The 27,935-nt window shown below is 53.8% G+C and overlaps 1 protein-coding gene across 1 annotated transcript in view; it reads right to left on the minus strand.

The window, feature by feature from the left end:
• Positions 1-1,905: 1,905 nt before the first annotated feature.
• The window catches only part of COG6 (component of oligomeric golgi complex 6), a 63,765-nt gene continuing 37,735 nt past the window's right edge, over positions 1,906-27,935 (minus strand). The window contains 8 exon segments of the mRNA XM_078880212.1: positions 1,906-4,303; positions 5,001-5,080; positions 7,775-7,828; positions 10,932-11,039; positions 13,040-13,096; positions 13,098-13,208; positions 14,060-14,191; positions 16,931-17,048. Coding sequence (XP_078736338.1) covers positions 4,150-4,303; positions 5,001-5,080; positions 7,775-7,828; positions 10,932-11,039; positions 13,040-13,096; positions 13,098-13,208; positions 14,060-14,191; positions 16,931-17,048 — 814 coding nt within the window. The 3' untranslated portion in view covers positions 1,906-4,149.

Raw genomic sequence — 27,935 nt, forward strand, 5'->3', positions numbered from 1 at the left:
TGATGATGGTGGTGATGATGGTGGCAATGATGATGATGATGGTAGTGATGAGGGTGGATTATGGTGATGATGGTGATGATGGTGGTGATGACGATGGCAATGATGATGATGGTGGATTATGGTGATGATGGTGACGACGGTGATGACGGTGGCAATGACGATGATGGTAGTGATGGTGGATTATGGTGATGATGGTGATGATGGTGGTGATGATGGTAGTGATGATGATGATGGTAGTGATGATGGATTATGGTGATGATGGTGATGATGGTGGTGATGATGGTGGCAATGACGATAATGATGGTGGATTATGGTGATGATGGTGACGATGGTGGTGATGACGATGGCAATGACGACGATGATGATGGTGATGATGATGGTGGATTATGGTGATGATGGTGATGACGACTGTGGTGATGATGGCGACGATAGTGATGATGGTGATGATGACGGTGGTGGCGATTATGATCGCCACACCGAATGCAACGGCCTGTGAAATGTCAGTGCAGCCGGCAACGGAGCCCAGATTGTTGGGGATGAAATTTGACCGATGGGAGCGAAAACCCACGTGGGATGTGATATTATTTTGAGCGATCGAAACTAAACTAACACCAAAAATAATCTACATCATTAGACCTCCTCTGCCAGTACCAAAATATAATAACAGGGGTTTTCCCCCTTTTTTCTGGCAACAAAATTGAAACCTTTTTACAAGGATTCATGTAACTGCATTAACCACAATACTTGCAGTCAAAATGCAAACAAAACACACACACTGATAATATGATGCATTGTCCTTGAAACTGATTGGTTCACACCAGAGACGGCTTTCTTTTGAGCCTCGACCCAATTGGTGCTAAACCAGATGACGCCAAAAGGCGTACAGCTCAAAGACAATGCACTATCAAAGTAATGAGGGCTCGGGGTGAGCATCTATATCATTAGACCTCCTTTGCCAGTACCAAAATATAATAATGGGGGTTTTTCCACTTTTTTCTGCATTTTGACAGCAAGTATCGTGGTTAATGCCGCCATGAATCCTCGTAAAAAGGTTTCAGTTTTGTTGCCAGGAAAAAGGGGGAAAACCCTATTATTATATTACTAAAAAGCATTTACACCATTGGTACCTCATTTGCCAGTAAAAAATATGATAATTGTTTTTTTACCCTTTTATCTGGCAACAAAACTGACACCTTTTTTACGAGGAGTCATGTTTGCATAGACCACAATACCTGCAGTCATAATGGACACAAAAAACAAAACTCTGATAATGTATGCACTGTCCTTGAAGTTGATTGGTCCACACCCGAGACAGCTTTCCTTAGAGCCTAGTCTCACATGGTGTTGGACCAGAAGGCGTCATCTGGTCCAACACCATGTGAGACTAGGCACTAAGGCTCTAAGGAAAGCTGTCTCGGGTGTGGACCAATCAACTTCAAGGACAGTGCACATACATTATCAGAGTTGTGTTTTTTGTTTGCAGTATGACTGCAGGTATTGCGGTCTATGCAAACATGACTCCTCGTAAAAAAGGTGTCAGTTTTGTTGCCAGATAGAAGGGTAAAAAAACAATTATCGCCTTCAGGGAAGTCGTGTCCTGTATACGCAACTGCGCACAATTCTGTCAGTCACTTATAACTGCTTTGCAGTTACTTATTTCCAATTATGGACTCAGACAATTGTCCTATCATCTCATAGAGTCCCTGGCACGTAATCATATGCTACACAGTGGCATTGGGGGTCGCAAAATGCCGATTTATTCTAGATTTGAAGCTTTCGTGACTGCAAGGAGTCATATTCTTAGATTTTTTTTCGGTAAAGTCACGTAGGTGAAACATTAAAATTAATAAAAGTAAAATAAAATAAAAATCACGACGTTTCGGAGGCAACACGAAATGTCGTGATTTTTATTTTATTTTTATTAATTTTAATGTTTTACCTACGTGACTTTGCCAATTTTTTACTAATAAACCCCAATGATTGGGGGGGGGGGGGGGCAAGTGCCACCCCACCCCCCCACTGGCTCCCACCGTGAATCCACGCGACCACGGGAAAAACACAAACTCCAAATATACAGCAGCAGGCATCAGGGTCAAAATCGAACCCACGACCTCCTGTAAACCAGGCGAGGTAGTCAACATCTCGCCATAAACTCGCGACACCAGAGAAGACCCTTGCCTGATCACCACCCCGTCTATGTGAGTCTGTGGGTCTCTGTGTGAGTCTGTGGGTCTCTGTGTGAGTCTATGGGTCTATATGTGAGTCTGTGGGTCTCTGTGAGTCTATGGGTCTCTGTGCGAGTCTGTGGGTCTCTGTGTGAGTCTGTGGGTTTCTGTGTGAGTCTGTGGGTCTCTGTGTGAGTCTGTGGGTCTCTGTGAGTCTATGGGTCTCTCTGCCAGTCTATGGGTCTCTGTGCGAGTCTATGGGTCTCTGTGAGTCTATGGGTCTCTCTGCGAGTCTATGGGTCTCTGTGCGAGTCTATGGGTCTCTGTGCGAGTCCATGGGTCTCTGTGTGAGTCTATGGGTCTCTGTGCGAGTCTATGGGTCTCTGTGCGAGTCTATGGGTCTCTGTGCGAGTCTGTGGGTCTCTGTGTGAGTCTTTGGGTCTCTGTGCCAGTCTTTGGGTCTCTGTGTGAGTCTGTGGGTCTTTGTGAGTCTATGGGTCTCTCTGCGAGTCTATGGGTCTCTGTGTGAGCCTGTGGGTCTCTGTGCGAGTCTGTGGGTCTCTGTGTGAGTCTATGGGTCTCTGTGCGAGTCTATGGGTCTCTGCGTGAGTCTATGGGTCTCTGTGTGAGTCTATGGGTCTCTGCGTGAGTCTATGGGTCTCTGTGTGAGTCTATGGGTCTCTGTGTGAGTCTATGGGTCTTTGTGTGAGTCTATGAGTCTCTGTGTGAGTCTATTGGTCTCTGTATGAGTCTATGAATCTCTGTGTGAGTCTATTGGTCTCTGTATGAGTCTATGGGTCTCTGTGCGAGTCTATGGGTCTCTGTGCGAGTCTATGGGTCTCTGTGCGAGTCTATGGGTCTCTGTGCGAGTCTATGGGTCTCTGTGCGAGTCTATGGGTCTCTGTGCGAGTCTGTGGGTCTCTGTGCGAGTCTGTGGGTTTCTGTGCGAGTCTATGAGGTTGTCATCATAATAATATGAACATGAATATTGTACAGCAGTTGGGTGGAGTTGCGGCGCAATGGTTAGCACCATGGTGGTGCTGGTGGTGGTGGTGATCAGCCACGACCTGGGTCTGTCCAGTGACCTCCTGCCAGCGAGCCTTCGACGCTTCGTGCGATGCCCTCAAGATGCACCTGGCCTGGCACGGGCGCCGTGGTGACGTCACCGTCACTCGGTGGCGAACGGCGGCTGTCGTGTCGTGTCGTCGGTGGTGGTCGCGACTCCTGCGTGGTGTAAGAATCTACCAGCGGGAGGTCAGGGGTCAACCACTGGAAGTCGTCCACCAACGGTGGCAGAGTCGTCCGGAGGAAGCCGCTGGTGGTGGAAGAATCTGCCGGTAGCGGTGGAGTCCACCGGTGGTGGTGGTGGATTCCATCGGTGGTGGAGTCTGCCGGTGGTGGTGGTGGTGTCGGCCCACGGTGGTGGATTCCATCGGTGGTGGAGTCTGCCGGTGGTGGTGGTGGTGTCAGCCCACGGCGGTGGTGGATTACGTTGGTGGTGACCACCACCAACAAAATCCACCACCAGAATCCACCACCACCACCACCACTGCACTCGGCGGGCTCCGTCGGTAGCAGTGTTGGTGGTGGATTTCGTCCGTGGTGGTGGAGTCCACCCGTGGTGCTGGTGGTGGTGGTGGTGGCGGTGGTGGTGCTGGTGGTGGCGGCGGTGGTGCTGGTGGTGGTGGTGGTGGTGGCGGTGGCGGTGGCGGTGGTGGTGGTGCTGGTGGTGGTGCTGCTGGTGGTGGTGGTGGCGGTGCTGGTGGTGGTGCTGGTGGTGGTGGCGGTGGTGGTGGTGGCGGTGGTGGTGGCGGCGGTGGTGGTGCTGGTGGACGGTGGTGCTGGTGCTGGTGGTGCTGGTGGTGCTGGTGGTGGTGGTGATGGTGCTGGTGGTGGTGCTGGTGGTGGTGCTGGTGGTGGTGGTGCGGGTGGTGCTGCTGGTGCTGGTGGTGGTGGTGGTGCTGGTGGCAGCGGCGTCTCTGGTTCACATGAGGAGCGCCTGCACTTGCTGCGGCGTGGGCTGCATGGTCGCCGCTGTGACGGCCTCCCCGTAGCGGTTGCCGTGGCGATGGACCGCGTCGTACACCTCGGCGTAGGCCGTGCTCACGAGCGCCGCGGCGCGGGCGCACACAACCTCCCTGCGCGCAAAGACAAAGGTCCCCCGTGTAGCTCGCGCGGGCCGTGGGCAAAGAGCGGCGGCGGCGGCGGCGGCGTGGCCGTCGACGGACCGCGACCCGGCCGCGTTTGTCTCCCCGGCGGCGACGACGTGTTTGGTGCAGCGCGCCGCCACTCGCCGGAGAGCGAGTCGACCTCGGGGGAGGCACCAGGAGCGGTGCCCTGGACACGGAGCAGCCGCCCTCCTCCTTCACCTCCTTGAGCTCCTCGCTTGGAGCCATTGCCCATGGGACGCGCGCGCGTGTGTGACACGCGAGTGACACGTGTGTGGGACGTGACACGTGAGTGACACGTGACACGTGTGCGTGTCGTGAGCGCGCGCGCGCGCGTGACACGCGAGTGACACGTGAGTGACACGTGTGAGTGAGTGACACGTGACACGTGAGTGACACGTGAGTGACACGTGTGTGGGACGTGAGTGAGTGGCACGTGACACGTGAGTGACACGTGACACGTGTGTGGGACGTGACACGTGTGTGGGACGTGACACGTGAGCGAGTGGCACGTGAGTGACACGTGTGTGGGACGTGACACGTGAGTGACACGTGTGTGGGACGTGACACGTGAGTGAGTGACACGTGAGTGGCACGTGAGTGGCACGTGAGTGACACGTGTGTGAGTGGCACGTGACACGTGAGTGCGTCGTGAGCACATACGTACTTGAGGCTGGAGCTGTGCAACATCTGCAGCTGCGGCAAGGTGTGCGAGTCCGGGGACGAGAGGTACCGAGAGAACTGCCCCTGCATGTGGCGTTGGGGGTGGGGGGAGTCACAGATGTAGGTGTGTGCGTGTAGCTGCATACTATTAACACTCCTTCCCTTTGTTAATGCTACCCCCATCCCCTCCCTTTGATGCTGCTAATCCTGCATAATGCACGGGCATAATATGACTTTGAAACCCCCCAGCCCACCTCCTACGCATTTCCCTTAAATATGTTAAATTCCTCCTTGATGTGCAAATTCTTTTGTCAAAGCGCTCTACTTCCCCCATCCAACCCAGCTTAAATATACGCTCCAAGCTTGGTGGTGTTTCATTCTTCGCCTGAGGACGGCTGCTTGCGTTGCGTGCGAAACGTCGTGAGAATTATTTTATTATGTTTTAGTTTTATTATTTTATTACTTCCCTTCTACGTGACTTTACCGAAAGAACCAAGAAGATGAATCCCTGCAGTCACGAAAGCTTTAAATCGAAATGTGCGTGTAAGTTGAAATTATTTCGCACCGTACGTAGTCAACCGTGTTAATCGGAGATGATGAGCATGTACCGCAGAGATCCTGGGTTCGAGCCCTGGTTCTATGTCTGTCTCTCTCTCTGAGGTATCATAGTGGGCCTGTACGAGACAGATGAGATCCTGGGTTCGATCCTTGGGTATCTGTGTCTGTGTGTGTCTCTCTCTCTCTCTGATGGATCATAATAGGCCTGTACGAGACAGATGAGATCCTGGGTTAGATCCTTGGGTCTCTGTGTCTGTGTGTTTCTCTCTCTGAGGGATCATAGTGGGCCTGTACGAGACAGATGGGATCCTGGGTTCGAGCCCTGGCTCTGTGTCTGCGTGTCTCTCTCTATCTGAAGGTTCATACTGGGCCTGTCGCAAACATTGAGCCAGCACTACTGAAATCTTGGGTGATTGCGATGTGATGATGCTCACGAAAATGATGATGATAATTGTGATCGAGATTGGCATGCTCATTATTATGATTTGTTTCTTTCGGTTAAGTCGCGTCCAAAGATAAAATAATAAATTAAATTAAATAATAGAATACGACGTTTCGATTGCAACACAAGCAATCATCATCAGGTATAATGAAATAGCGACTCATTGATATGCGACTCATTGATATGCTAATTTTTTCTCTAACCCCCCTTCCTTCTCTCTGCGTCCGCCCTCCTCTGTCTATTTAAGGCCACCCCCACAGAGACGACCACCTCTCACTGTTACCTGTGTTGCTCTCTCTATGTATCTTGGTGATATCTGTCTGCTAATATGTCTGTCTATAGTTTTTCTGGTGAGATTTTATGTCGCTATTTCATTATACCTGATGATGATTGCTTGTGTTGCAATCGAAACGTCGTATTCTATTATTTAATTTAATTTATTATTTTATCTTTAGACGTGACTTAACCGAAAGAAACAAATAATAATTCCTGCAGTCACGAAAGTTCTATAAATTAAGATTGTCATGATCATTATAACGATGTCTGCGTTGACAATGATGACAATGCTGCTCGCGATGATGTTTCTGGTAATGCTGGTGACGATGTTTGTGATGCTGATGATAAAGATGACAAATGCGTTTGGGTGCGATAATTAGGAAGAGGTGTGTGTGATAACACTGACAATGTGTGTGGTGATGATGACGAATATGACTATGATGATGATGACAATGATGACGATGATGATGACAATGATGACGATGATGATGACGATGATGATGACGATGATGATGACGATGATGATGACGATGCTTGTGATGACAATGATGACGATGATGACTATGATGATGATGACTATGATGATGATGACAATGATGACGATGATGATGACGATGATGATGACTATGCTTGTGATGACAATGATGACGATGATGACTATGATGATGATGACAATGATGACGATGATGATGACGATGATGATGACGATGATGATGACGATGATGATGACGATGATGATGACGATGATGATGACGATGATGATGACGATGCTTGTGATGACAATGATGACGATGATGACTATGATGATGATGACAATGATGACGATGATGATGACGATGATGATGACGATGCTTGTGATGACAATGATGACGATGATGACTATGATGATGATGACTATGATGATGATGACAATGATGACGATGATGATGACTATGCTTGTGATGACAATGATGACGATGATGACTATGATGATGATGACAATGATGACGATGATGATGACGATGATGATGACGATGATGATGACGATGATAATGACGATGATGATGATGATGACGATGATGATGATGATGATGACGATGATGATGATGATGACGATGCTTGTGATGACAATGATGACGATGATGACTATGATGATGATGACAATGATGACGATGATGATGACGATGATGATGACGATGATGATGACGATGATGATGACGATGATGATGACGATGATGATGATGATGATGATGACGATGATGATGACGATGATGATGACGATGATGATGACGATGATGATGATGATGATAATGACGATGATGATGACGATGATGATGATGATGATAATGACGATGACGATGATGGTGACTATGCTAGTGATGGCAATGATGATATTGATGATGATGACGATGATGATGATGATGACGATGATGATGATGACGATGACTATGCTAGTGATGGCAATGATGATGACCATGATGATGATGAGGCTTGTGACGATCATGATGAAGACGATGTCTCACCATGGCTCCTTTCACCGAGGACTCATCCATTCCCGGTATTTGAGACAGGGGACCCTGAAACGTGAATCACAACAACATCACTCACCGTTACCACTCGCCCCACCATCATCCCCCGCCCACTATCTCTCCGCGGTGAATAAAACCGAGTACCACTTTGTGCCAAGCCAACAGGGGCCGGGCCTGTCCGGATTGAATAACCCCTGCCATGAGCTTGTGACTTTACCGAAAGAACTAAGCGTATGAATCCTTGCAGTCACGAAAGCTTCAAATCTAGAATGAGATGGTGAACTTTTGTTTTTATTTCACCAGGTAAGGCTCTTCTTCAGAAACGACCTGGCCACACACGATCGCTCAACGAAGCGGCTCATCACGTGGACATCGACAGCAGCCACATACTCTAAATGCGTCTTTCTAATTGTGGAGGGGAAAAAACGGAGGACCCGGAGAAAAAAGCCGAACGATCACGGAAAGAGAGAGACACAAGCAAACTCCAAATATACAGGAGTCGGGGTCGGAATCGAACCCCCAACCTCCTGTATACCAGGAAGAGGGAAGTATGCGAGACTCAAGAGATGGGTAAACAACTCGGGAGGTCTTTTCGATTTAAAGCTTTCGTGACTGCAGGGATTCATCTTCTTGGTTCTTTCGGTAAAATCACGTAGAAGGGAAGTAATAAAATGATAAAAATAAAACATAATAAAATACAATTCTCACGACGTTTCGGCCACAATGCAAGCAGCCGTCTTCAGGTGCTTGCGTTGCGGCCGAAACGTCGTGAGAATTATTTTATTATGTTTTATTTTTTATTATTTTATCTATGAGTGGTGAAGATGGTGATGATGTTGATGGATGAGACAGTAGCAGTGATCTTCTTGGTTCTTTCGGTAAAGTCACGAAGAAGTGAAATAACAAAATAATAAAAATAAAACATAATAAAATACAATTCTCACGACGTTTCGGCCACAACGCAAGCAGCCGTCCTCAGGTGCAGAAACAGGTCTGTCGGGGAGACAGAGAAGACAGAGTCTTCCCGACAGACCTGTTTCTTCACCTGAGGACGGCTGCTTGCGTTGTGGCCGAAACGTCGTGAGAATTATTTTACTATGTTTTATTTGTATTATTTTATTACTTCCCTTCTACGTGACTTTACCGAAAGAACCAAGAAGATGAATCCCTGCTGCAGTCACGAAAGCTTTAAATCGAAAAGTAGCAGTGATGTCAAGTCCATGAGGCCTAGTCTGTGAGGCCTAGCTGGTGAGGCCTAGTCTGTGAGGCCTAGCTGGTGAGGCCTAGTCTGTGAGGCCTAGCGTGTGAGGCCTAGTCTGTAAGGCCTAGCCTGTGAGGCCTAGTCTGTGAGGCCTAGTCTGTAAGGCCTAGCTGGTGAGGCCTAGTCTGTGAGGCCTAGCTGGTGAGGCCTAGTCTGTGAGGCCTAGTCTGTGAGGCCTAGTTTGTGAGGCCTAGTTTGTGAGGCCTAGTCTGTGAGGCCTAGTCTGTGAGGCCTAGTCTGTGAGGCCTAGCTGGTGAGGCCTAGTCTGTGAGGCCTAGTCTGTAAGGCCTAGCTGGTGAGGCCTAGTCTGTGAGGCCTAGTCTGTGAGGCCTAGTCTGTGAGGCCTAGTCTGTGAGGCCTAGTTTGTGAGGCCTAGTCTGTGAGGCCTAGTCTGTGAGGCCTAGTCTGTGAGGCCTAGTCTGTGAGGCCTAGTTTGTGAGGCCTAGTCTGTGAGGCCTAGTCTGTGAGGCCTAGTTTGTGAGGCCTAGTCTGTGAGGCCTAGTTTGTGAGGCCTAGTCTGTGAGACCTAGTCTGTGAGGCCTAGTCTGTGAGGCCTAGTTTGTGAGGCCTAGTCTGTGATGCCTAGTCTGTGAGGCCTAGCTGGTGAGGCCTAGTCTGTGAGGCCTAGTCTGTGAGGCCTAGTCTGTGAGGCCTAGTTTGTGAGGCCTAGATTGTGAGGCCTAGTCTGTGAGGCCTAGCCGGTGAGGCCTAGTCTGTGAGGCCTAGTCTGTGAGGCCTAGTCTGTGAGGCCTAGCTGGTGAGGCCTAGTCTGTGAGGCCTAGCCTGTCAGGCCTAGTTTGTGAGGCCTAGTCTGTGAGGCCTAGCCTGTGAGGCCTAGTTTGTGAGGCCTAGTCTGTGAGGCCTAGTCTGAGGCCTAGTTTGTGAGGCCTAGTCTGTGAGGCCTAGCCTGTGAGGCCTAGTTTGTGAGGCCTAGTCTGTGAGGCCTAGTCTGTGAGGCCTAGTTTGTGAGGCCTAGTCTGTGAGGCCTAGCCTGTGAGGCCTAGTTTGTGAGGCCTAGTCTGTGAGGCCTAGTTTGTGAGGCTTAGTCTGTGAGGCCTAGTCTGTGAGGCCTAGTTTGTGAGGCCTAGTCTGTGAGGCCTAGCCTGTGAGGCCTAGTTTGTGAGGCCTAGTCTGTGAGGCCTAGTCTGTGAGGCCTAGTTTGTGAGGCCTAGTCTGTGAGGCCTAGCCTGTGAGGCCTAGTCTGTGAGGCCTAGTCTGTGAGGCCTAGTCTGTGAGGCCTAGTCTGTGAGGCCTAGCCTGTGAGGCCTAGTCTGTGAGGCCTAGTCTGTGAGGCCTAGTCTGTGAGGCCTAGTCTATGAGGCCTAGCCTGTGAGGCCTAGTCTGTGAGGCCTAGTCTGTGAGGCCTAGTCTGTGAGGCCTAGTCTGTGAGGCCTAGCCTGTGAGGCCTAGTCTGTGAGGCCTAGCCTGTGAGGCCTAGTCTGTGAGGCCTAGTCTGTGAGGCCTAGTCTGTGAGGCCTAGTCTATGAGGCCTAGCCTGTGAGGCCTAGTCTGTGAGGCCTAGTCTGTGAGGCCTAGTCTGTGAGGCCTAGCCTGTGAGGCCTAGTCTGTGAGGCCTAGTCTGTGAGGCCTAGTCTGTGAGGCCTAGCCTGTGAGGCCTAGCCTGTGAGGCCTAGTCTGTGAGGCCTAGTCTGTGAGGCCTAGTCTGTGAGGCCTAGTCTGTGAGGCCTAGTCTGTGAGGCCTAGTCTGTGAGGCCTAGTCTGTGAGGCCTAGCCTGTGAGGCCTAGTCTGTGAGGCCTAGTCTGTGAGGCCTAGCCTGTGAGGCCTAGTCTGTGAGGCCTAGTCTGTGAGGCCTAGTCTGTGAGGCCTAGCCTGTGAGGCCTAGTCTGTGAGGCCTAGCCTGTGAGGCCTAGCCTGTGAGGCCGTGTCACCTGCTCGGGCCGGTGTTGCTGCACCCGGCTGTAGACGGCCGCCATGCCGGCACGCGTCAGCATCAGCGAGGCCTGCTCGTTCACCAGCGTGTCCAGGTGGGCCTCGATCTGAGAGGGCGAGGCGAGGGCGTGAGAGAGTCAGAGAGTGGAGAGAGAATAGAGTAATGGGGGAGAAGCGACAAACAAACAAACACTTGTATTTTTTAAAATCCTTTATATTAAGTTCGCTTGCTTGCTTACGACCGTGCAAATCTTTCGGTCGTTTTTTTAACCCACTTCCCGTGATCCAATCGAGCTGACATTTTGCACACAGACTCGTTGTGCGTGACAATTAATGTTCGTGACATTTTTTTCCCAAAATTTTACACTGTTAGGACAAAAATATTATATTTAATTACCAATTGCTTAATGGTGCAATGCAATCATCTGACCCATAGGTGGCAGCCATCTCAAGCCAGAGGACGAGAGGACTCTAGCCGCCACGCATATAAAGGATTTATAGTAAAAAACTTTGTTTTTACGGGTTATACTTGTATTTTACCAGGTAAGACCCCACTGAACTGCGTAGATCTTTTCTAGAAGCGACTCTGGCTATCACAAATGACAGCTCAACAAAGTGACTTATCATCATCATTATCATCGCGTGCAAATGTGTCGCAGCCCAAATACTCGAAATGCATCTTGATTCTAAACGTGGAGGGGAAAAATCGGAGGACCCGGAGAAAAATCCACGCGACCACGGGGAGAGAGACATGTAAACAGGCGTCAGGGGTTGGGATCGAACCCACAGCCTCCTGCATACAAGGCGAGGGAGTTAACATCTCCTGCGGCAAAGACAAAGATCCCCCGTATAGCCTTAACAGACTGTAGGGGCAAGTGCTGTTAGCGAGCACCTATGAAGGCCGGCACGGCACACGAGGGGGTGGGTGGCCAGCACCACGCCCGACCGCCTTTGTCTCCCCAGTGGCGATGTTTACACACCGCACCAGGTACTCATTTGAGGCTGAGTCGACCTAGGGGAGGCCCAGGACCGGTTCAGAAAATCGTCACTGGTGTTTGCCGTGAGCGGGAATCGAACCCGGGTCGCCGGGTTCATAGCGCAGCGTAGCGCTAACCGCTACACCACCGCTCCCCACACACACACAGTGCGCTAACCACTGCGCCACCGCTCCCCACACACACAGACACACACACACGGTGCGCGCTGGTGGCCGCCTGTTCCATCGCCAGCCCGGTGCGGCCCTGCTCAGCATTCCAAAGTTCCAACGACATTTGAAGAATCCTTGGGAGTGGAGGGGGCCAGAGGGAGGGGGGGGGCACAAAGACAAAGATCCCCCCCCCTGTCCCCAGTGTAGCCTGCACAGGCTGTTGGGTAAAGTGCTTTTCGCAAGCACCACGTAAGGCCGGAATGGGGTGGTGTGGGCAGAAACAACACGCCCGCCCAGCCGCCTTTGTCTCCCCAGTGCCAATGTTTACACACCGCAACCAGGTAATCGTTTCAGGCTGCGTCAACCTAGGAGGGCAACAACCGCTTAGATCTTCTTGGTTCTTTCGGTAAAGTCGTCACGTAGAAGGGAAATAATAAAATAATAAAAAATAAAACATAATAAAATCATTCTTACGACGATTCGGCCACAACGCAAGCAGCCGTCCTCAGGTGAAGACCAGGTCTGTCGGGGAGACAGCGTCTGAATGAATGTGGCCGAAACGTCGTGAGAATTGTATTTTATTATGTTTTATTTTTATAATTTTATTATTTCCCTTCTACGTGACTTTACCGAAAGAACCAAGAAGATGAATCCCTGCAGTCACGAAAGCTTTAAATCGAAATTTAACCGCTAAGATATTTGTTACCGATGTTGGCTGCGAGCAGGAACTGCTCTTAGGCTTCCCCTAGGTCGACTCAACCTTAAATGAGTACCTGGTGCGATGTCTAAACATCGGCACAGGGGAGACAAAGGCGGCCGGGCGTGGCGCTGGCCACCCACCCCCTCGTGCGCCGTGCCGACCTGCATAGGTGCTGCTCGCTAACAGCACTTGCCCTAACAGTATGTTAAGGCTACACGGGGGACCTTTGTCTTTACCGCCCCCCCCCCCGGTGGTGTCACCTGCAGCTGGAGGAGGTCTAGACGCTGCTCGGTGAACTCGTGGGGGGCCAGGGCCCCCCCTCATGGCGTAGAGCGAGTTGACGAGGAAGACGGCCATGGGAACGGCGGCCAGCGAGCTGGCGCACACAGTGCACACGCTGAGCAGAGGGTCCAGCAGGCACGACACCACCTGGGGGACACGGGGGGGGGGGGAGACGGGGGGGAGACACGGGGGGGAGACACGGGGGGGAGACACGGAGGGGAGACACGGGGGGGGGGGAGACACGGGGGGGGGGGAGACACGGGGGGGGGGGAGACACGGGGGGGGGGGGGAGACACGTGGGGGGGGAGACACGTGGGGAGACACGTGGGGGGAGACACGTGGGGGGGGAGACACGGGGGGGGAGACACGTGGGGAGACACCGGGGGGAGACACGGGGGGGGAGACACGTGGGGGGGGGAGACACTGGGGGGAGACACGCCGGGGAGAGACACGCTGAGACAAGCGGAGAGACACGGGGAACGAGGAAGATGCAGGGGAGAGACACGAGGAGACATGAGAAGGTGACAGGGCGCTCAGATGGGCGCTCAGATGCATCTGTTTCTGTGTCTCCGCGTGTCCCTTGTCTCATTGTGTGCCCTTATGTCTCCCGGCGTATCTCCGCGTCTCCTTGCGTGTCCTTGTCAACCTGTGTGTCTCCATGTCTGTCTGTGTGCCCCTATGCCTCCCCGCGTCTCTCCGCATGCCTCCCCCCCACCGAACTCACCGTGTCTCCCCCCCCCCCCCGTGTCCCCCCGCCCCGTGTCCCCCCCCCGTGTCCCCCCCCCCCGTGTCCCCCCCCCGTGTCCCCCCCCCCCGTGTCCCCCCCCCGTGTCCCCCCCCCCCCCGTGTCCCCCCCCCTGTGTCCCCCCCATGTTCCCCCCCCCGTGTCCCCCCCCATATCCCCACCCCCGTGTCCCCCCCCCCCCGCGTGACCCCGTGTCCCCCCCCCCCTTGTGACCCCCCCTTGTGACCCAGCGTGACCCCGCGTGACCCCGTGCCTGCTGGAAGTCGTCCTGCCGTGCGTCGAGGGGCACCACGGAGGCGTCGTGGGAGGTGAGCACGTCGCGCAGCAGAGACAGCGTCTGGGCCACCACCACCGGCGGGGACAGGTCCGCAGGGGGACACTCCACCTGGCGCCCACCGCCGTCGGCAACGGAGCCACCGTTGGTACCGTCAGCACCGTTAGTACCGTCGTCACCGTTAGTACCCTCGTCACTGTTAACACCGTCAACACCGTTAGTACCATCGTCACCGTTAGTGCCCTCGTCACCGCCAATACCGTCAGCACCGTTAGTACCATCGTCACCGTTAGTACCATCGTCACCGTCAACACCGTCAGCACCGTTAGTACCATCAGCACCGTTAGTACCGTCAACACAGTCATCACCGCCGTCACCGTTAGTACCATCAGCACCGTCATCACCGTTAGTACCATCAGCACCGTTAGTACCATCAGCACCGTTAGTACCATCAGCAACGTCAACACCGTTAGTACCATCAGCACCGTTAGTACCATCGTCACCGTCAACACCGTCAGTACCATCGTCACCGTCAACACCGTCAACACCGTCAACACCGTTAGTACCATCAGCACCGTTAGTACCATAAGCACCGTTAGTACCATCAACACCGTTAGTACCATCAGCATCGTTAGTACCATCAACACCGTTAGTACCATCAACACCGTTAGTACCATCAACACCGTTAGTACCATCGTCACCGTTAGTACCATCAGCACCGTTAGTACCATCAACACCGTTAGTACCATCAACACCGTTAGTACCATCAACACCGTTAGTACCATCGTCACCGTTAGTAACATCAGCACCGTTAGTACCATCAGCACCGTTAGTACCGTCAGCACCGTTAGTACCATCAGCACCGTTAGTACCATCGTCACCGTTAGTACCATCAGCACCGTTAGTACCGTCGTCACCGTTAGTACCATCAGCACCGTTAGTACCGTCGTCACCGTTAGTACCATCAGCACCGTTAGTACCATCAACACCGTTAGTACCGTCAGCACCGTTAGTACCATCAGCACCGTTAGTACCATCAGCACCGTTAGTACCATCAGCACCGTTAGTACCGTCGTCACCGTTAGTACCATCAGCACCGTTAGTACCGTCGCCACCGTTAGTACCATCGTCACCGTTAGTACCATCAGCACCGTTAGTACCGTCAGCACCGTTAGTACCGTCAGCACCGTTAGTACCGTCAGCACCGTCAGTACCGTCAGCACCATTAGTACCGTCAGCGCCGTTAGTACCATCAGCACCGTTAGTACCATCAGTACCGTTAGTACCATCGTCACCGTTAGCACCATCAGCACCGTTAGTACCGTCGTCACCGTTAGTACCATCAGCACCGTTAGTACCGTCGTCACCGTTAGTACCATCAGCACCGTTAGTACCATCAACACCGTTAGTACCATCAACACCGTTAGTACCATCAACACCGTTAGTACCATCAGCACCGTTAGTACCGTCAGCACCGTTAGTACCGTCAGCACCGTTAGTACCATCAGCACCGTCAGTACCATCAGCACCGTCAGTACCGTCAGCACCGTCAGTACCGTCAGCACCGTTAGTACCGTCAGCACCGTTAGTACCATCAGCACCGTTAGTACCATCAGCACCGTTAGCACCATCGTCACCGTCGATACCGTAGCCACCGTTAGTACCGTCAGCACCGTTATTACCGTCAGCACCGTTAGTACCGTCAGCACCGTTAGTACCATCAGCACCGTTAGCACCATCGTCACCGTCGATGCCGTAGCCACCGTTAGTACCGTCAGCACCGTTATTACCGTCAGCACCGTTAGTACCATCAGCACCGTCATCACCATCAACAGCGTTAGCACTGTTAGTACCGTGTTCACCGTCACCACCGTTAGTACCGTCAGCGTCATTATCGCCATTCTCTGCAGCAGTAGCGGCATCAACACAGTGCGGTGTGGTCGGTGGAATTGTGTGGTGGTGTGGTCGACACTGAGTGTGGTGGTGTGGTGGGGGCGGTGTGGTGGTGTGGTATTGTAGACAGTGTGTGGTGGTGTGGTCAACACTGAGTGTGGTGGTGTGGTGGGGGTGGTGTGGTGGTGTGGTATTGTAGACAGTGTGTGGTGGTGTGGTCAACACTGAGTGTGGTGGTGTGGTGGGGGCGGTGTGGTGGTGTGGTATTGTAGACAGTGTGTGGTGGTGTGGTCAACACTGAGTGTGGTGGTGTGGTGGGGGCAGTGTGGTGGTGTGGTATTGTAGACAGTGTGTGGTGGTGTGGTCAACACTGAGTGTGGTGGTGTGGTGGGGGCGGTGTGGTGGTGTGGTATTGTAGACAGTGTGTGGTGGTGTGGTCAACACTGAGTGTGGTGGTGTGGTGGGGGCGGTGTGGTGGTGTGGTATTGTAGACAGTGTGTGGTGGTGTGGTCAACACTGTGTGTGGTGGTGTGGTGGGGGCGGTGTGGTGGTGTGGTATTGTAGACAGTGTGTGGTGGTGTGGTTGCCACTGTGTTGTGGTGGTGCTGTGATGGTCACTTTGTGGTGGTGTGGTCGTAACCGTGAGTGGTGGTGTGGTTGCTACAGCGTGTGCTGGGGGAGTGGTAGTGTAGTGGTCGGTGCGGCTCACGGCGATTATCTGAACCGAGCCTGGGCACCAGCTAGGTCGACTCAGCCTCAAATGAGCATCTCGTACGGTACGTAGCAAACATCGCCGCTGGGGAGACAAAGGCGGCCGGGCGTGGTGCTGGCCACCCCACCCCCTCTAGTGCCGTGCCGGCCTTCACAGGTGCTCGCTAACAGCACTTGTCCCCAACAGCCTGCTGAGGCTACACGGGGGACCTTTGTGTTGGTGGTGCGGGCGTGCGGTCTGCGCACCTTGTCCAGCATCTTGGCGGCGTGGGTGCTCAGGCTGGAGTAGAACATGGTGCGGCTCAGGTCGGCGGCCTCCACCAGGGTCACCACCAGGGACGCGTCCTGAGAGCCCACCACAGCGCTGGGACACGCCGGGGGGTGGGGGTGGGACACACGGAGGGGAGGGTGGGACACACGGAGGGGAGGGTGGGACACACGGAGGCGGGGGGGACACACGGAGGGGGGAATGACACGGGGACACACCGGGAGACACGGGGACACACGGAGGGGACACGGAAAGACACGGGGGGGACATGGGGGGGGACGACACACGGACACACACACCGGGAGACACGGGGGGATACGGAGGAGATACGGAGGGACACGGGGGGACATGGGGGACGACGACACACGGGGGGACACGGGAGGACACGGAGGGACACGGGGGGGGGGCACGGGGGGTGGGGACGACGACACACGGGGGGACATGGGAGGACATGGGGGGGGGACACGGACACACACAGACACACACACCGGGGGACATGGCAGGGACAAATGGTGGGGACACACGGGGAGGAGGGGGGGAGACACAGGGTAAGTGGGCTATAACGATTGGGTCGGTGAGCGGGTGAGCGGGTGAGTGGGTCGGTGAGCGGGTGAGTGGGTGGGGGAGTGGGTGAGTGGGTCGGTGAGCGGGTGGGGGAGTGGGTGAGTGGGTGAGTGGGTCGGTGAGCGGGTGGGGGAGTGGGTGAGTGGGTGAGTGGGTCGGTGAGCGGGTGAGTGGGTGGGGGAGTGGGTGAGTGGGTGGGGGAGTGGGTGCATCTCCGTATGTTGAACTGTTTTCGCACCGTACAGAGCCAATCGTGCTAATTGGAGGTGCAGCATGGGGTGCCATCGGGTGGGTGGATGAGTGGATGGGCGAGTGGGTGGGTGAGCGGGTTACAGCGATTGAGTGTCTGGGTGAGTGGGTGGGTGAGTAGGTGGGTGAGTGGGTGGGTGAGTGAGTGGGCAAGTAGGTGGGTGAGTGGGTGAGTAGGTGGGTGAGTGGGTTAGAGCGATTGGGTAGGTGAGTGGGTGGGTGGGTGAGTGGGTGAGTGGGTAAGTAGGAGAGTGAGTGAGTGGGTGGGTGAGTGAGTGGGTGGGTAAGTAGGTGAGTGAGTGAGTGAGTAGGTGAGTGGGTGAGTGGGTGGGTAAGTAGGTGAGTGAGTAAGTGGGTGGGTGAGTGGGTAAGTAGGTGAGTGAGGGGGTGGGTAAGTAGGAGAGTGAGTGGGTGAGTTAGTGGGTAGGTGAGTGGGTGGGTGAGTGGGTAAGTGGGTGGGTGGGTGGGTGAGTGGGTAAGTGGGTGAGTGGGTGAGTGGGTGGGTAAGTAGATGAGTGAGTGGGTGGGTAGGTGAGTGAGTGGGTAAGTAGGTGAGTGAGTGGGTGAGTAGGTGAGTGGGTGGGTGGGTAAGTAGGTGATGTGAGTGAGTGGGTGGGTGAGTAGGTGAGTGAGTGGGTGGGTAGGTGAGTGAGTGGGTAAGTAGGTGAGTGAGTGGGTGAGTAGGTGAGTGGGGTGGGTGGGTAAGTAGGTGAGTGAGTGAGTGGGTGAGGAGGTGAGTGGGTGGGTGGGTAAGTAGGTAAGTGAGTAGGTGAGTGGGTGGGTGAGTAGGTGAATGAGTGAGTGGGTTACAGCGATTGGGTGACCAGGTGAGCGAGCGAGACGGCGAAGTGACGAGTTCGGTGGTTGCCGTGTCAGCCTGTGTATGCGGGAGTCGGTTGCCAGGGTTACCGGGGGCTCAGGGGCTTGGTGGGGAGGAAAATGGGTGGGGGGGGTGGGGGGCCTTCATCTCATCTCCCTGGGGGGCGGGGGGGGGGCAGGGGGGGGGGCAGGGGGGGGGCGGGAGGGGGGGGGGTGCCGGGTCAGGAGCGAAGGCCTTAGATGTCACTGGATTGATGCGCGCAGGTGGATGTCTGTGTCTTTGTGTGCGGACGATTATCATCTGAAGCGGTCCTAGGCCTCCCCTAGGTCGACTCAGCCCGAAATGAGTACCTGGTGCGGTGTGTAAAGGTCGTCTCTGGCCGCCCACCCCCTCGTGCGCCGTGCCGGCCTTCGTTAGGCGCCGCTAGCCGCACTTGCCCCAAACAGTCCGTCAAGGCTATACGGGGGACATTTGTCTTTGTACGTGTGTGTGTGCACGTGTGTGTGCGCGTGTGTGTGTGCGTGCGTGTGTGCACGTGTGTGTGGGTGCACGTATGTGTGCACGTGTGTGTGTGTGCGCACGTGTGTGCACGTATGTGTGCGCGTGTGTGTGCACATGGGTGTGCACGTGCGTGTGTGCACGTGTGTGTGTGCACGTGTGTGTGTGCATGCGTGTGTGCACATGCATGTGTGTGTGCGTGTGCGTGTGTGTGCGTGTGCACGTGTGTGTGTGCATGCACATGTGTGCGCGTGTGTGTGCGTGTGCGTGTGTGTGCGCGTGTGTGTGTGCGTGTGTGCGCGTGTGTGTGCGTGTGTGCACGTGTGTGTGTGCATGCACGTGTGTGCGCGTGTGTGTGTGCGTGCGTGTGCGTGTGTGTGCGTGTGCGCGTGTGTGTGCGTGTGCGGTCATTCCACATGGCCAACCGCAGTGGTTTCCTGCCGTTTCTGGGAGGAACCTCCGAAGGGAGGGGACGGGGGGTGGGGGTGGGGGGGTGGGGGGGGTGGGGGGGTGGGGGGGTGGGGGGGTGGGGGGGTGGGGGGTGGGGGGGTGGGGGGGGGTGGGGTTACAGTCTCCTCCAGGCTCTGCCAATTGGGGGTGTTGACCGTGAGTCTTCACCCTCACGATGCCCCCCCCCCCCCACGAAGCGCACCTAGCCTGGCACAAACGCAGCGGTGACGTCACCGGTGACGGTGACCTGCCGGTTGTTGTGCGGGGAGCGTGGTCGAACCATGAGAGCCGAGTTCGATTCCCGCTCACGGCCACGATGATCCGAACCGGTCCTGGTCTCTCCCCTAGTTCGACTCAGCCTCAAATCGCTACCTGGGCGCGGTGCGCAGTCAACGTGGCCACTGCGGGGAGACAAAGGCGGCCGGGCGTGGTGCTGGCCACCCACCCCCTCGTGTGGCGCAGTGCCGGTAGCCTTCACTGGTGCAGCACTTGCCCCAACGGTCTGTCGAGGCTGCATGGGGGATCCTTGCGCGTGTGTGGTTGTGTGTGTGGACTGTCGTGGGGAGCGGTGGTGCAGCGGTTAGCGCGCTGCGCTATGAACCTGATGACCCGGGTTCGATTCCCGCTCACGGCCAACATCAGTGACGATTATCTGAACCGGTCCTGGGCCTCCCCTAGGTCGACTCAGCCTGAAACGAGTACCTGGTGCGGTGTGTAAACATCGCCACTGGGGAGACAAAGGCGGTAGGGCGTGGTGCTGGCCACCCACCCCCCTCGTGTACCGTTCCGGCCTTCATAGGTGCTCGCTAACAGCACTTGCCCCTACAGTCTGTCAAGGCTACACGGGGGATCTTTGTTTTTGTTGACTGTTGGGGCAGCGATCGTCATTGTGCGCGGAGTGAATGAGGCTGTTTGCAAGAACTGCAATAACCTCACCGCTGATGTCGTGAAGGACAAACTGTGAACCATCACCACGCGAACTCCGCTCATCCTCGCAGCAGGCAGAGGCCTTTGGCTAAAGCCACGGTCGTTGCAATCACGCGGCCGTCTGGAACGCTCTCTTCCTTTGCGATATCAGGAAGTCACTGGGAGCTACGGAACTTTTAAATCATCATCATCATCTACATTGACAAACTCACTTCTTGAGAACTGCTTGTTGTGTGTTTAGTTTGCGCCTCTTCCCCCGCACTTCCAATTAGCGCGGTTGGCCACGTACAGTGCGGAAGAAGTTCAACATATGTACTGTCCATATACTAACACTGCCCAAAGACTAACACCGCCCATAGACTCAACACTGTCCATAGACTAACACTGCCATTTGACTAACACCGCCCATATACTAACACTGCCAATAGACTAACACTGTCCATAGACTAACACTGCCCTCAGACTCAACACTGCCCATAGACTAACACTGCCCATAGACTAACACTGCCCATAGACTCAACACTGCCCATAGACTAACACTACCCATAGACTCAACACTGCCCATAGACTCACACTGCACCATAGACTCAACACTACCCATAGACTCAACACTGCACCATAGACTCAACACTGCCCATAGACTCAACACTGCACCATAGACTCAACACTACCCATAGACTCACACTGCACCATAGACTCACACTACCCATAGACTCAACACTGCCCATAGACTCAACACTGCCCATAGACTCAACACTACCCATAGACTCAACACTGCCCATAGACTCAACACTACCCATAGACTCAACACTGCCCATAGACTCAACACTACCCATAGACTCAACACTGCCCATAGACTCACACTGCCCCATAGACTCAACACTACCCATAGACTCAACACTGCCCATAGACTCAACACTACCCATAGACTCAACACTGCACCATAGACTCAACACTACCCATAGACTCAACACTACCCATAGACTCAACACTGCCCATAGACTCAACACTGCCCATAGACTCAACACTGCCCATAGACTCAACACCGCCCATAGACTCAACACCGTCCATAGACTCAACACTGTCCATAGACTCAACACTGCCCATAGACTCAACACTGCCCATAGACTCAACACTGCCCATAGACTCAACACTGCACCATAGACTCAACACTGCCCATAGACTCAACACTACCCATAGACTCAACACTGCCCATGGACTCACACTGCCCATAGACTCACACTGCCCATAGACTCAACACTGCCCATGGACTCAACACTGCCCATAGACTCAACACTGCCCATAGACTCAACACTGCCCATAGACTCAACACTGCCCATAGACTCAACACTGCCCATAGACTCAACATTGCCCATGGACTCAACACTGCCCATAGACTCAACACTGCCCATAGACTCAACACTGCCCATAGACTCAACACTGTCCATAGACTCACACTGCCCATAGACTCAACACTGCCCATAGACTCAACACTGCCCATAGACTCAACACTGCCCATAGACTCACACTGCCCATAGACTCAACATTGCCCATAGACTCAACACTGCCCATAGACTCACACTGCCCATAGACTAACACTGCCCATAGACTCAACACTGCCCATAGACTCAACACTGCCCATAGACTCAACACTGCCCATAGACTCACACTGCCCATAGACTCAACATTGCCCATAGACTCAACACTGCCCATAGACTAACACTGTCCATAGACTAACACTGTCCGTAGACTCAACACTGCACCATAGACTCAACACTGCCCATAGACTCAACACTGCACCATAGACTCAACACTGCCCATAGACTCAACACTGCCCATAGACTCAACACTGCACCATAGACTCAACACTGCCCATAGACTCAACACTGCACCATAGACTCAACACTGCCCATAGACTCACACTGCCCATAGACTCACACTGCCCATAGACTCAACACTGCCCATAGACTCAACACTGCCCATAGACTCAACACTGCCCATAGACTCACACTGCCCATAGACTCAACATTGCCCATAGACTCAACACTGCCCATAGACTAACACTGTCCATAGACTAACACTGTCCGTAGACTCAACACTGCACCATAGACTCAACACTGCCCATAGACTCAACACTGCACCATAGACTCAACACTACCCATGGACTCAACACTGCCCATAGACTCAACACTACCCATAGACTCAACACTACCCATAGACTCAACACTGCCCATAGACTCAACACTGCCCATAGACTAACACTGCACCATAGACTCAACACTGCCCATAGACTCAACACTGCCCATAGACTCAACACTGCCCATAGACTCAACACTACCCATAGACTCAACACTACCCATAGACTCAACACTACCCATAGACTCAACACTGCCCATAGACTCAACACTGCCCATAGACTCAACATTGCCCATAGACTCAACACTGCCCATAGACTAACACTGTCCATAGACTAACACTGTCCGTAGACTCAACACTGCACCATAGACTCAACACTGCCCATAGACTCAACACTGCACCATAGACTCAACACTACCCATGGACTCAACACTGCCCATAGACTCAACACTACCCATAGACTCAACACTACCCATAGACTCAACACTGCCCATAGACTCAACACTGCCCATAGACTAACACTGCACCATAGACTCAACACTGCCCATAGACTCAACACTGCCCATAGACTCAACACTGCCCATAGACTCAACACTACCCATAGACTCAACACTACCCATAGACTCAACACTACCCATAGACTCAACACTGCCCATAGACTCAACACTACCCATAGACTAACACTGTCCATAGACTCAACACTGCCCATAGACTCAACACTGCCCATAGACTCAACACTGCCCATAGACTCAACACTGCCCATAGACTCAACACTGCCCATAGACTAACACTGCCCATAGACTCAACACTACCCATAGACTCAACACTACCCATAGACTCAACACTACCCATAGACTCAACACTGCCCATAGACTCAACACTGCCCATAGACTAACACTGCACCATAGACTCAACACTGCCCATAGACTCAACACTGCCCATAGACTCAACACTGCCCATAGACTCAACACTACCCATAGACTCAACACTACCCATAGACTCAACACTACCCATAGACTCAACACTGCCCATAGACTCAACACTACCCATAGACTAACACTGTCCATAGACTCACACTGCCCATAGACTCAACACTGCCCATGGACTCAACACTGTGTGTACTTTCAAATAAAGACAAAGCTTTCCCCCCCCCACCCCCAATGTAGGCTTTAGGGGCCGTCCATAAATGACGTCACGCGATTTTGGACGATTTTTTACCCCCCCCCCTCGTCACACGGCGTCACAAAAAGTCAGACCCCCCCTCAAATATGACGTCACAAAGCTCTGCCCCCCCCCCAAAATAAATAAAGCATGCTTCAAATCGCTTTAAACTATTGTCATTGTAGTGCGTATTTACACCAGCCCACAGGGGATTATTGTGTCCGTCCGTCGTGCAGGGAGGGGCTGGGTGGGGAGGGGCTGGGTGGGGAGGGAGGGGCTGGGTCGGGAGGGGAGGGTGGGGAGGGGCTAGGTGGGGAGAGGAGGGTGGGGAGGGGCTGGGTGGGGAGGGTGGGGAGGGGCTGGGTGCGGAGGGTGGGGAGGGGCTGGGTGGGGGGTGGGAGGGGCTGGGTGGGGGGTGGGAGGGGTGGGGCTGGGTGGGGAGGGGAGGGTGGGGAGGGGCTGGGTGGAGAGGGGAGGGTGGGGAGGGCGGAGAGGGTGGGGCTGGGTGGGGAGGGGAGGGTGGGGTGGGGAGGGTGGGGCTGGGTGGGGAGGGGCTGGGTGGGAGAGGTGGGGCTGGGTGGGAGGGGGCTGGTCACCCCGCGGTGCCCTTATAAAACTCAACGTTTAACCTACTCACGCGGCTTGTGCCCGCCTTCACAGTCGAGCATATTTGCGGAATACACCACGCCGCCGTTGACCCTGCAGGCCATTGACCGAGCAACCCAACGTGTTCCTACCAGCTCCCTCCGCAGATGGATGTGTTCAAAAAGTCCATTTAATTAAGTAGAACGTGTTGTCTATATTTATTTAAAGTTGCGCATTTTTACGTGACGTCACATTTCTCAAACCCCCTCCCTTCGTCACAAATGTCTGAACCCACCTCACCCCCCCCTAGGTGCGTGACGTCATTTATGGACGGCCCCTTAACAGAAGGTTGGGGCGGCTGGCAGTGAGTGGCATCGTGTTACGGCTGGTCAGGAGAGGCACCACTGCCACCTGGTGGTAGCCACGAGTCAATATCCACTCGCTCCAAAGATAATAAACTAAAACAATAAACTATAAAACAGGGTAGCCGGAGAAAATTCCACGTGAGCATGGTGAGAGAGAGAAAACTCCAAATGTACAGCAGGCGTCGTCAGGGTAGGGATCGAACCCACGACCTCCTGTATACCAGGCGAGGTAGTCAACATCTCTCCATTGTCAGGATAGAACCCACGACCTCCTGTATACCAGGGGAGGTAGTCAACATCTCTCCATTGTCAGGATCGAACCCACGACCTCCTGTATACCAGGCGAGGTAGTCAACATCTCTCCATTGTCAGGATCGAACCCGCGACCTCCTGTACACCAGGCGAGGTAGTCAACATCTCTCCATTGTCAGGATCGAACCCACGACCTCCTGTAGACCAGGCGAGGTAGTCAACATCTCTCCATTGTCAGGATCGAACCCACGACCTCCTGTAGACCAGGCGAGGTAGTCAACATCTCTCCATTGTCAGGATCGAACCCACGACCTCCTGTATACCAGGCGAGGTAGTCAACATCTCTCCATTGTCAGGATAGAACCCACGACCTCCTGTAGACCAGGGGAGGTAGTCAACATCTCTCCATTGTCAGGATCGAACCCACGACCTCCTGTATACCAGGCGAGGTAGTCAACATCTCTCCATTGTCAGGATAGAACCCACAACCTCCTGTAGACCAGGGGAGGTAGTCAACATCTCTCCATTGTCAGGATCGAACCCACGACCTCCTGTATACCAGGCGAGGTAGTCAAAATCTCTCCATTGTCAGGATCGAACCCGCGACCTCCTGTACACCAGGCGAGGTAGTCAACATTTCTCCATTGTCAGGATCGAACCCACGACCTCCTGTAGACCAGGCGAGGTAGTCAACATCTCTCCATTGTCAGGATCGAACCCACGACCTCCTGTAGACCAGGCGAGGTAGTCAACATCTCTCCATTGTCAGGATCGAACCCACGACCTCCTGTATACCAGGCGAGGTAGTCAACATCTCTCCATTGTCAGGATAGAACCCACGACCTCCTGTAGACCAGGGGAGGTAGTCAACATCTCTCCATTGTCAGGATCGAACCCACGACCTCCTGTATACCAGGCGAGGTAGTCAACATCTCTCCATTGTCAGGATCGAACCCGCGACCTCCTGTACACCAGGCGAGGTAGTCAACATCTCTCCATTGTCAGGATCGAACCCACGACCTCCTGTAGACCAGGCGAGGTAGTCAACATCTCTCCATTGTCAGGATCGAACCCACGACCTCCTGTAGACCAGGCGAGGTAGTCAACATCTCTCCATTGTCAGGATCGAACCCACGACCTCCTGTATACCAGGCGAGGTAGTCAACATCTCTCCATTGTCAGGATAGAACCCACGACCTCCTGTAGACCAGGGGAGGTAGTCAACATCTCTCCATTGTCAGGATAGAACCCACGACCTCCTGTATACCAGGGGAGGTAGTCAACATCTCTCCATTGTCAGGATCGAACCCACGACCTCCTGTATACCAGGCGAGGTAGTCAACATCTCTCCATTGTCAGGATCGAACCCGCGACCTCCTGTACACCAGGCGAGGTAGTCAACATCTCTCCATTGTCAGGATCGAACCCACGACCTCCTGTAGACCAGGCGAGGTAGTCAACATCTCTCCATTGTCAGGATCGAACCCACGACCTCCTGTAGACCAGGCGAGGTAGTCAACATCTCTCCATTGTCAGGATCGAACCCACGACCTCCTGTATACCAGGCGAGGTAGTCAACATCTCTCCATTGTCAGGATAGAACCCACGACCTCCTGTAGACCAGGGGAGGTAGTCAACATCTCTCCATTGTCAGGATCGAACCCACGACCTCCTGTATACCAGGCGAGGTAGTCAACATCTCTCCATTGTCAGGATAGAACCCACAACCTCCTGTAGACCAGGGGAGGTAGTCAACATCTCTCCATTGTCAGGATCGAACCCACGACCTCCTGTATACCAGGCGAGGTAGTCAAAATCTCTCCATTGTCAGGATCGAACCCGCGACCTCCTGTACACCAGGCGAGGTAGTCAACATTTCTCCATTGTCAGGATCGAACCCACGACCTCCTGTAGACCAGGCGAGGTAGTCAACATCTCTCCATTGTCAGGATCGAACCCACGACCTCCTGTAGACCAGGCGAGGTAGTCAACATCTCTCCATTGTCAGGATCGAACCCACGACCTCCTGTATACCAGGCGAGGTAGTCAACATCTCTCCATTGTCAGGATAGAACCCACGACCTCCTGTAGACCAGGGGAGGTAGTCAACATCTCTCCATTGTCAGGATCGAACCCACGACCTCCTGTATACCAGGCGAGGTAGTCAACATCTCTCCATTGTCAGGATCGAACCCGCGACCTCCTGTACACCAGGCGAGGTAGTCAACATCTCTCCATTGTCAGGATCGAACCCACGACCTCCTGTAGACCAGGCGAGGTAGTCAACATCTCTCCATTGTCAGGATCGAACCCACGACCTCCTGTAGACCAGGCGAGGTAGTCAACATCTCTCCATTGTCAGGATCGAACCCACGACCTCCTGTATACCAGGCGAGGTAGTCAACATCTCTCCATTGTCAGGATAGAACCCACGACCTCCTGTAGACCAGGGGAGGTAGTCAACATCTCTCCATTGTCAGGATCGAACCCACGACCTCCTGTATACCAGGCGAGGTAGTCAACATCTCTCCATTGTCAGGATCGAACCCACGACCTCCTGTATACCAGGCGAGGTAGTCAACATCTCTCCATTGTCAGGATCGAACCCACGACCTCCTGTAGACCAGGCGAGGTAGTCAACATCTCTCCATTGTCAGGATCGAACCCACGACCTCCTGTATGCCCGGCGAGCTAGTCAACATCTCTCCACTGTCAGGATCGAACCCACGACCTCCTGTACACCAGGCGAGGTATTCAACATCTCTCCATTGTCAGGATCGAACCCACGACCTCCCGTATACCAGGCGAGGTAGTCAACATCTCTCCATTGTCAGGATAGAACCCACGACCTCCTGTAGACCAGGGGAGGTAGTCAACATCTCTCCATTGTCAGGATAGAACCCACGACCTCCTGTATACCAGGCGAGGTAGTCAACATCGCTCCATTGTCAGGATCGAACCCACGACCTCCTGTAT

This window comes from Lampetra fluviatilis, chromosome 56 (assembly GCF_964198595.1).
Source record: "Lampetra fluviatilis chromosome 56, kcLamFluv1.1, whole genome shotgun sequence".
Lineage (NCBI taxonomy): Eukaryota > Metazoa > Chordata > Hyperoartia > Petromyzontiformes > Petromyzontidae > Lampetra > Lampetra fluviatilis.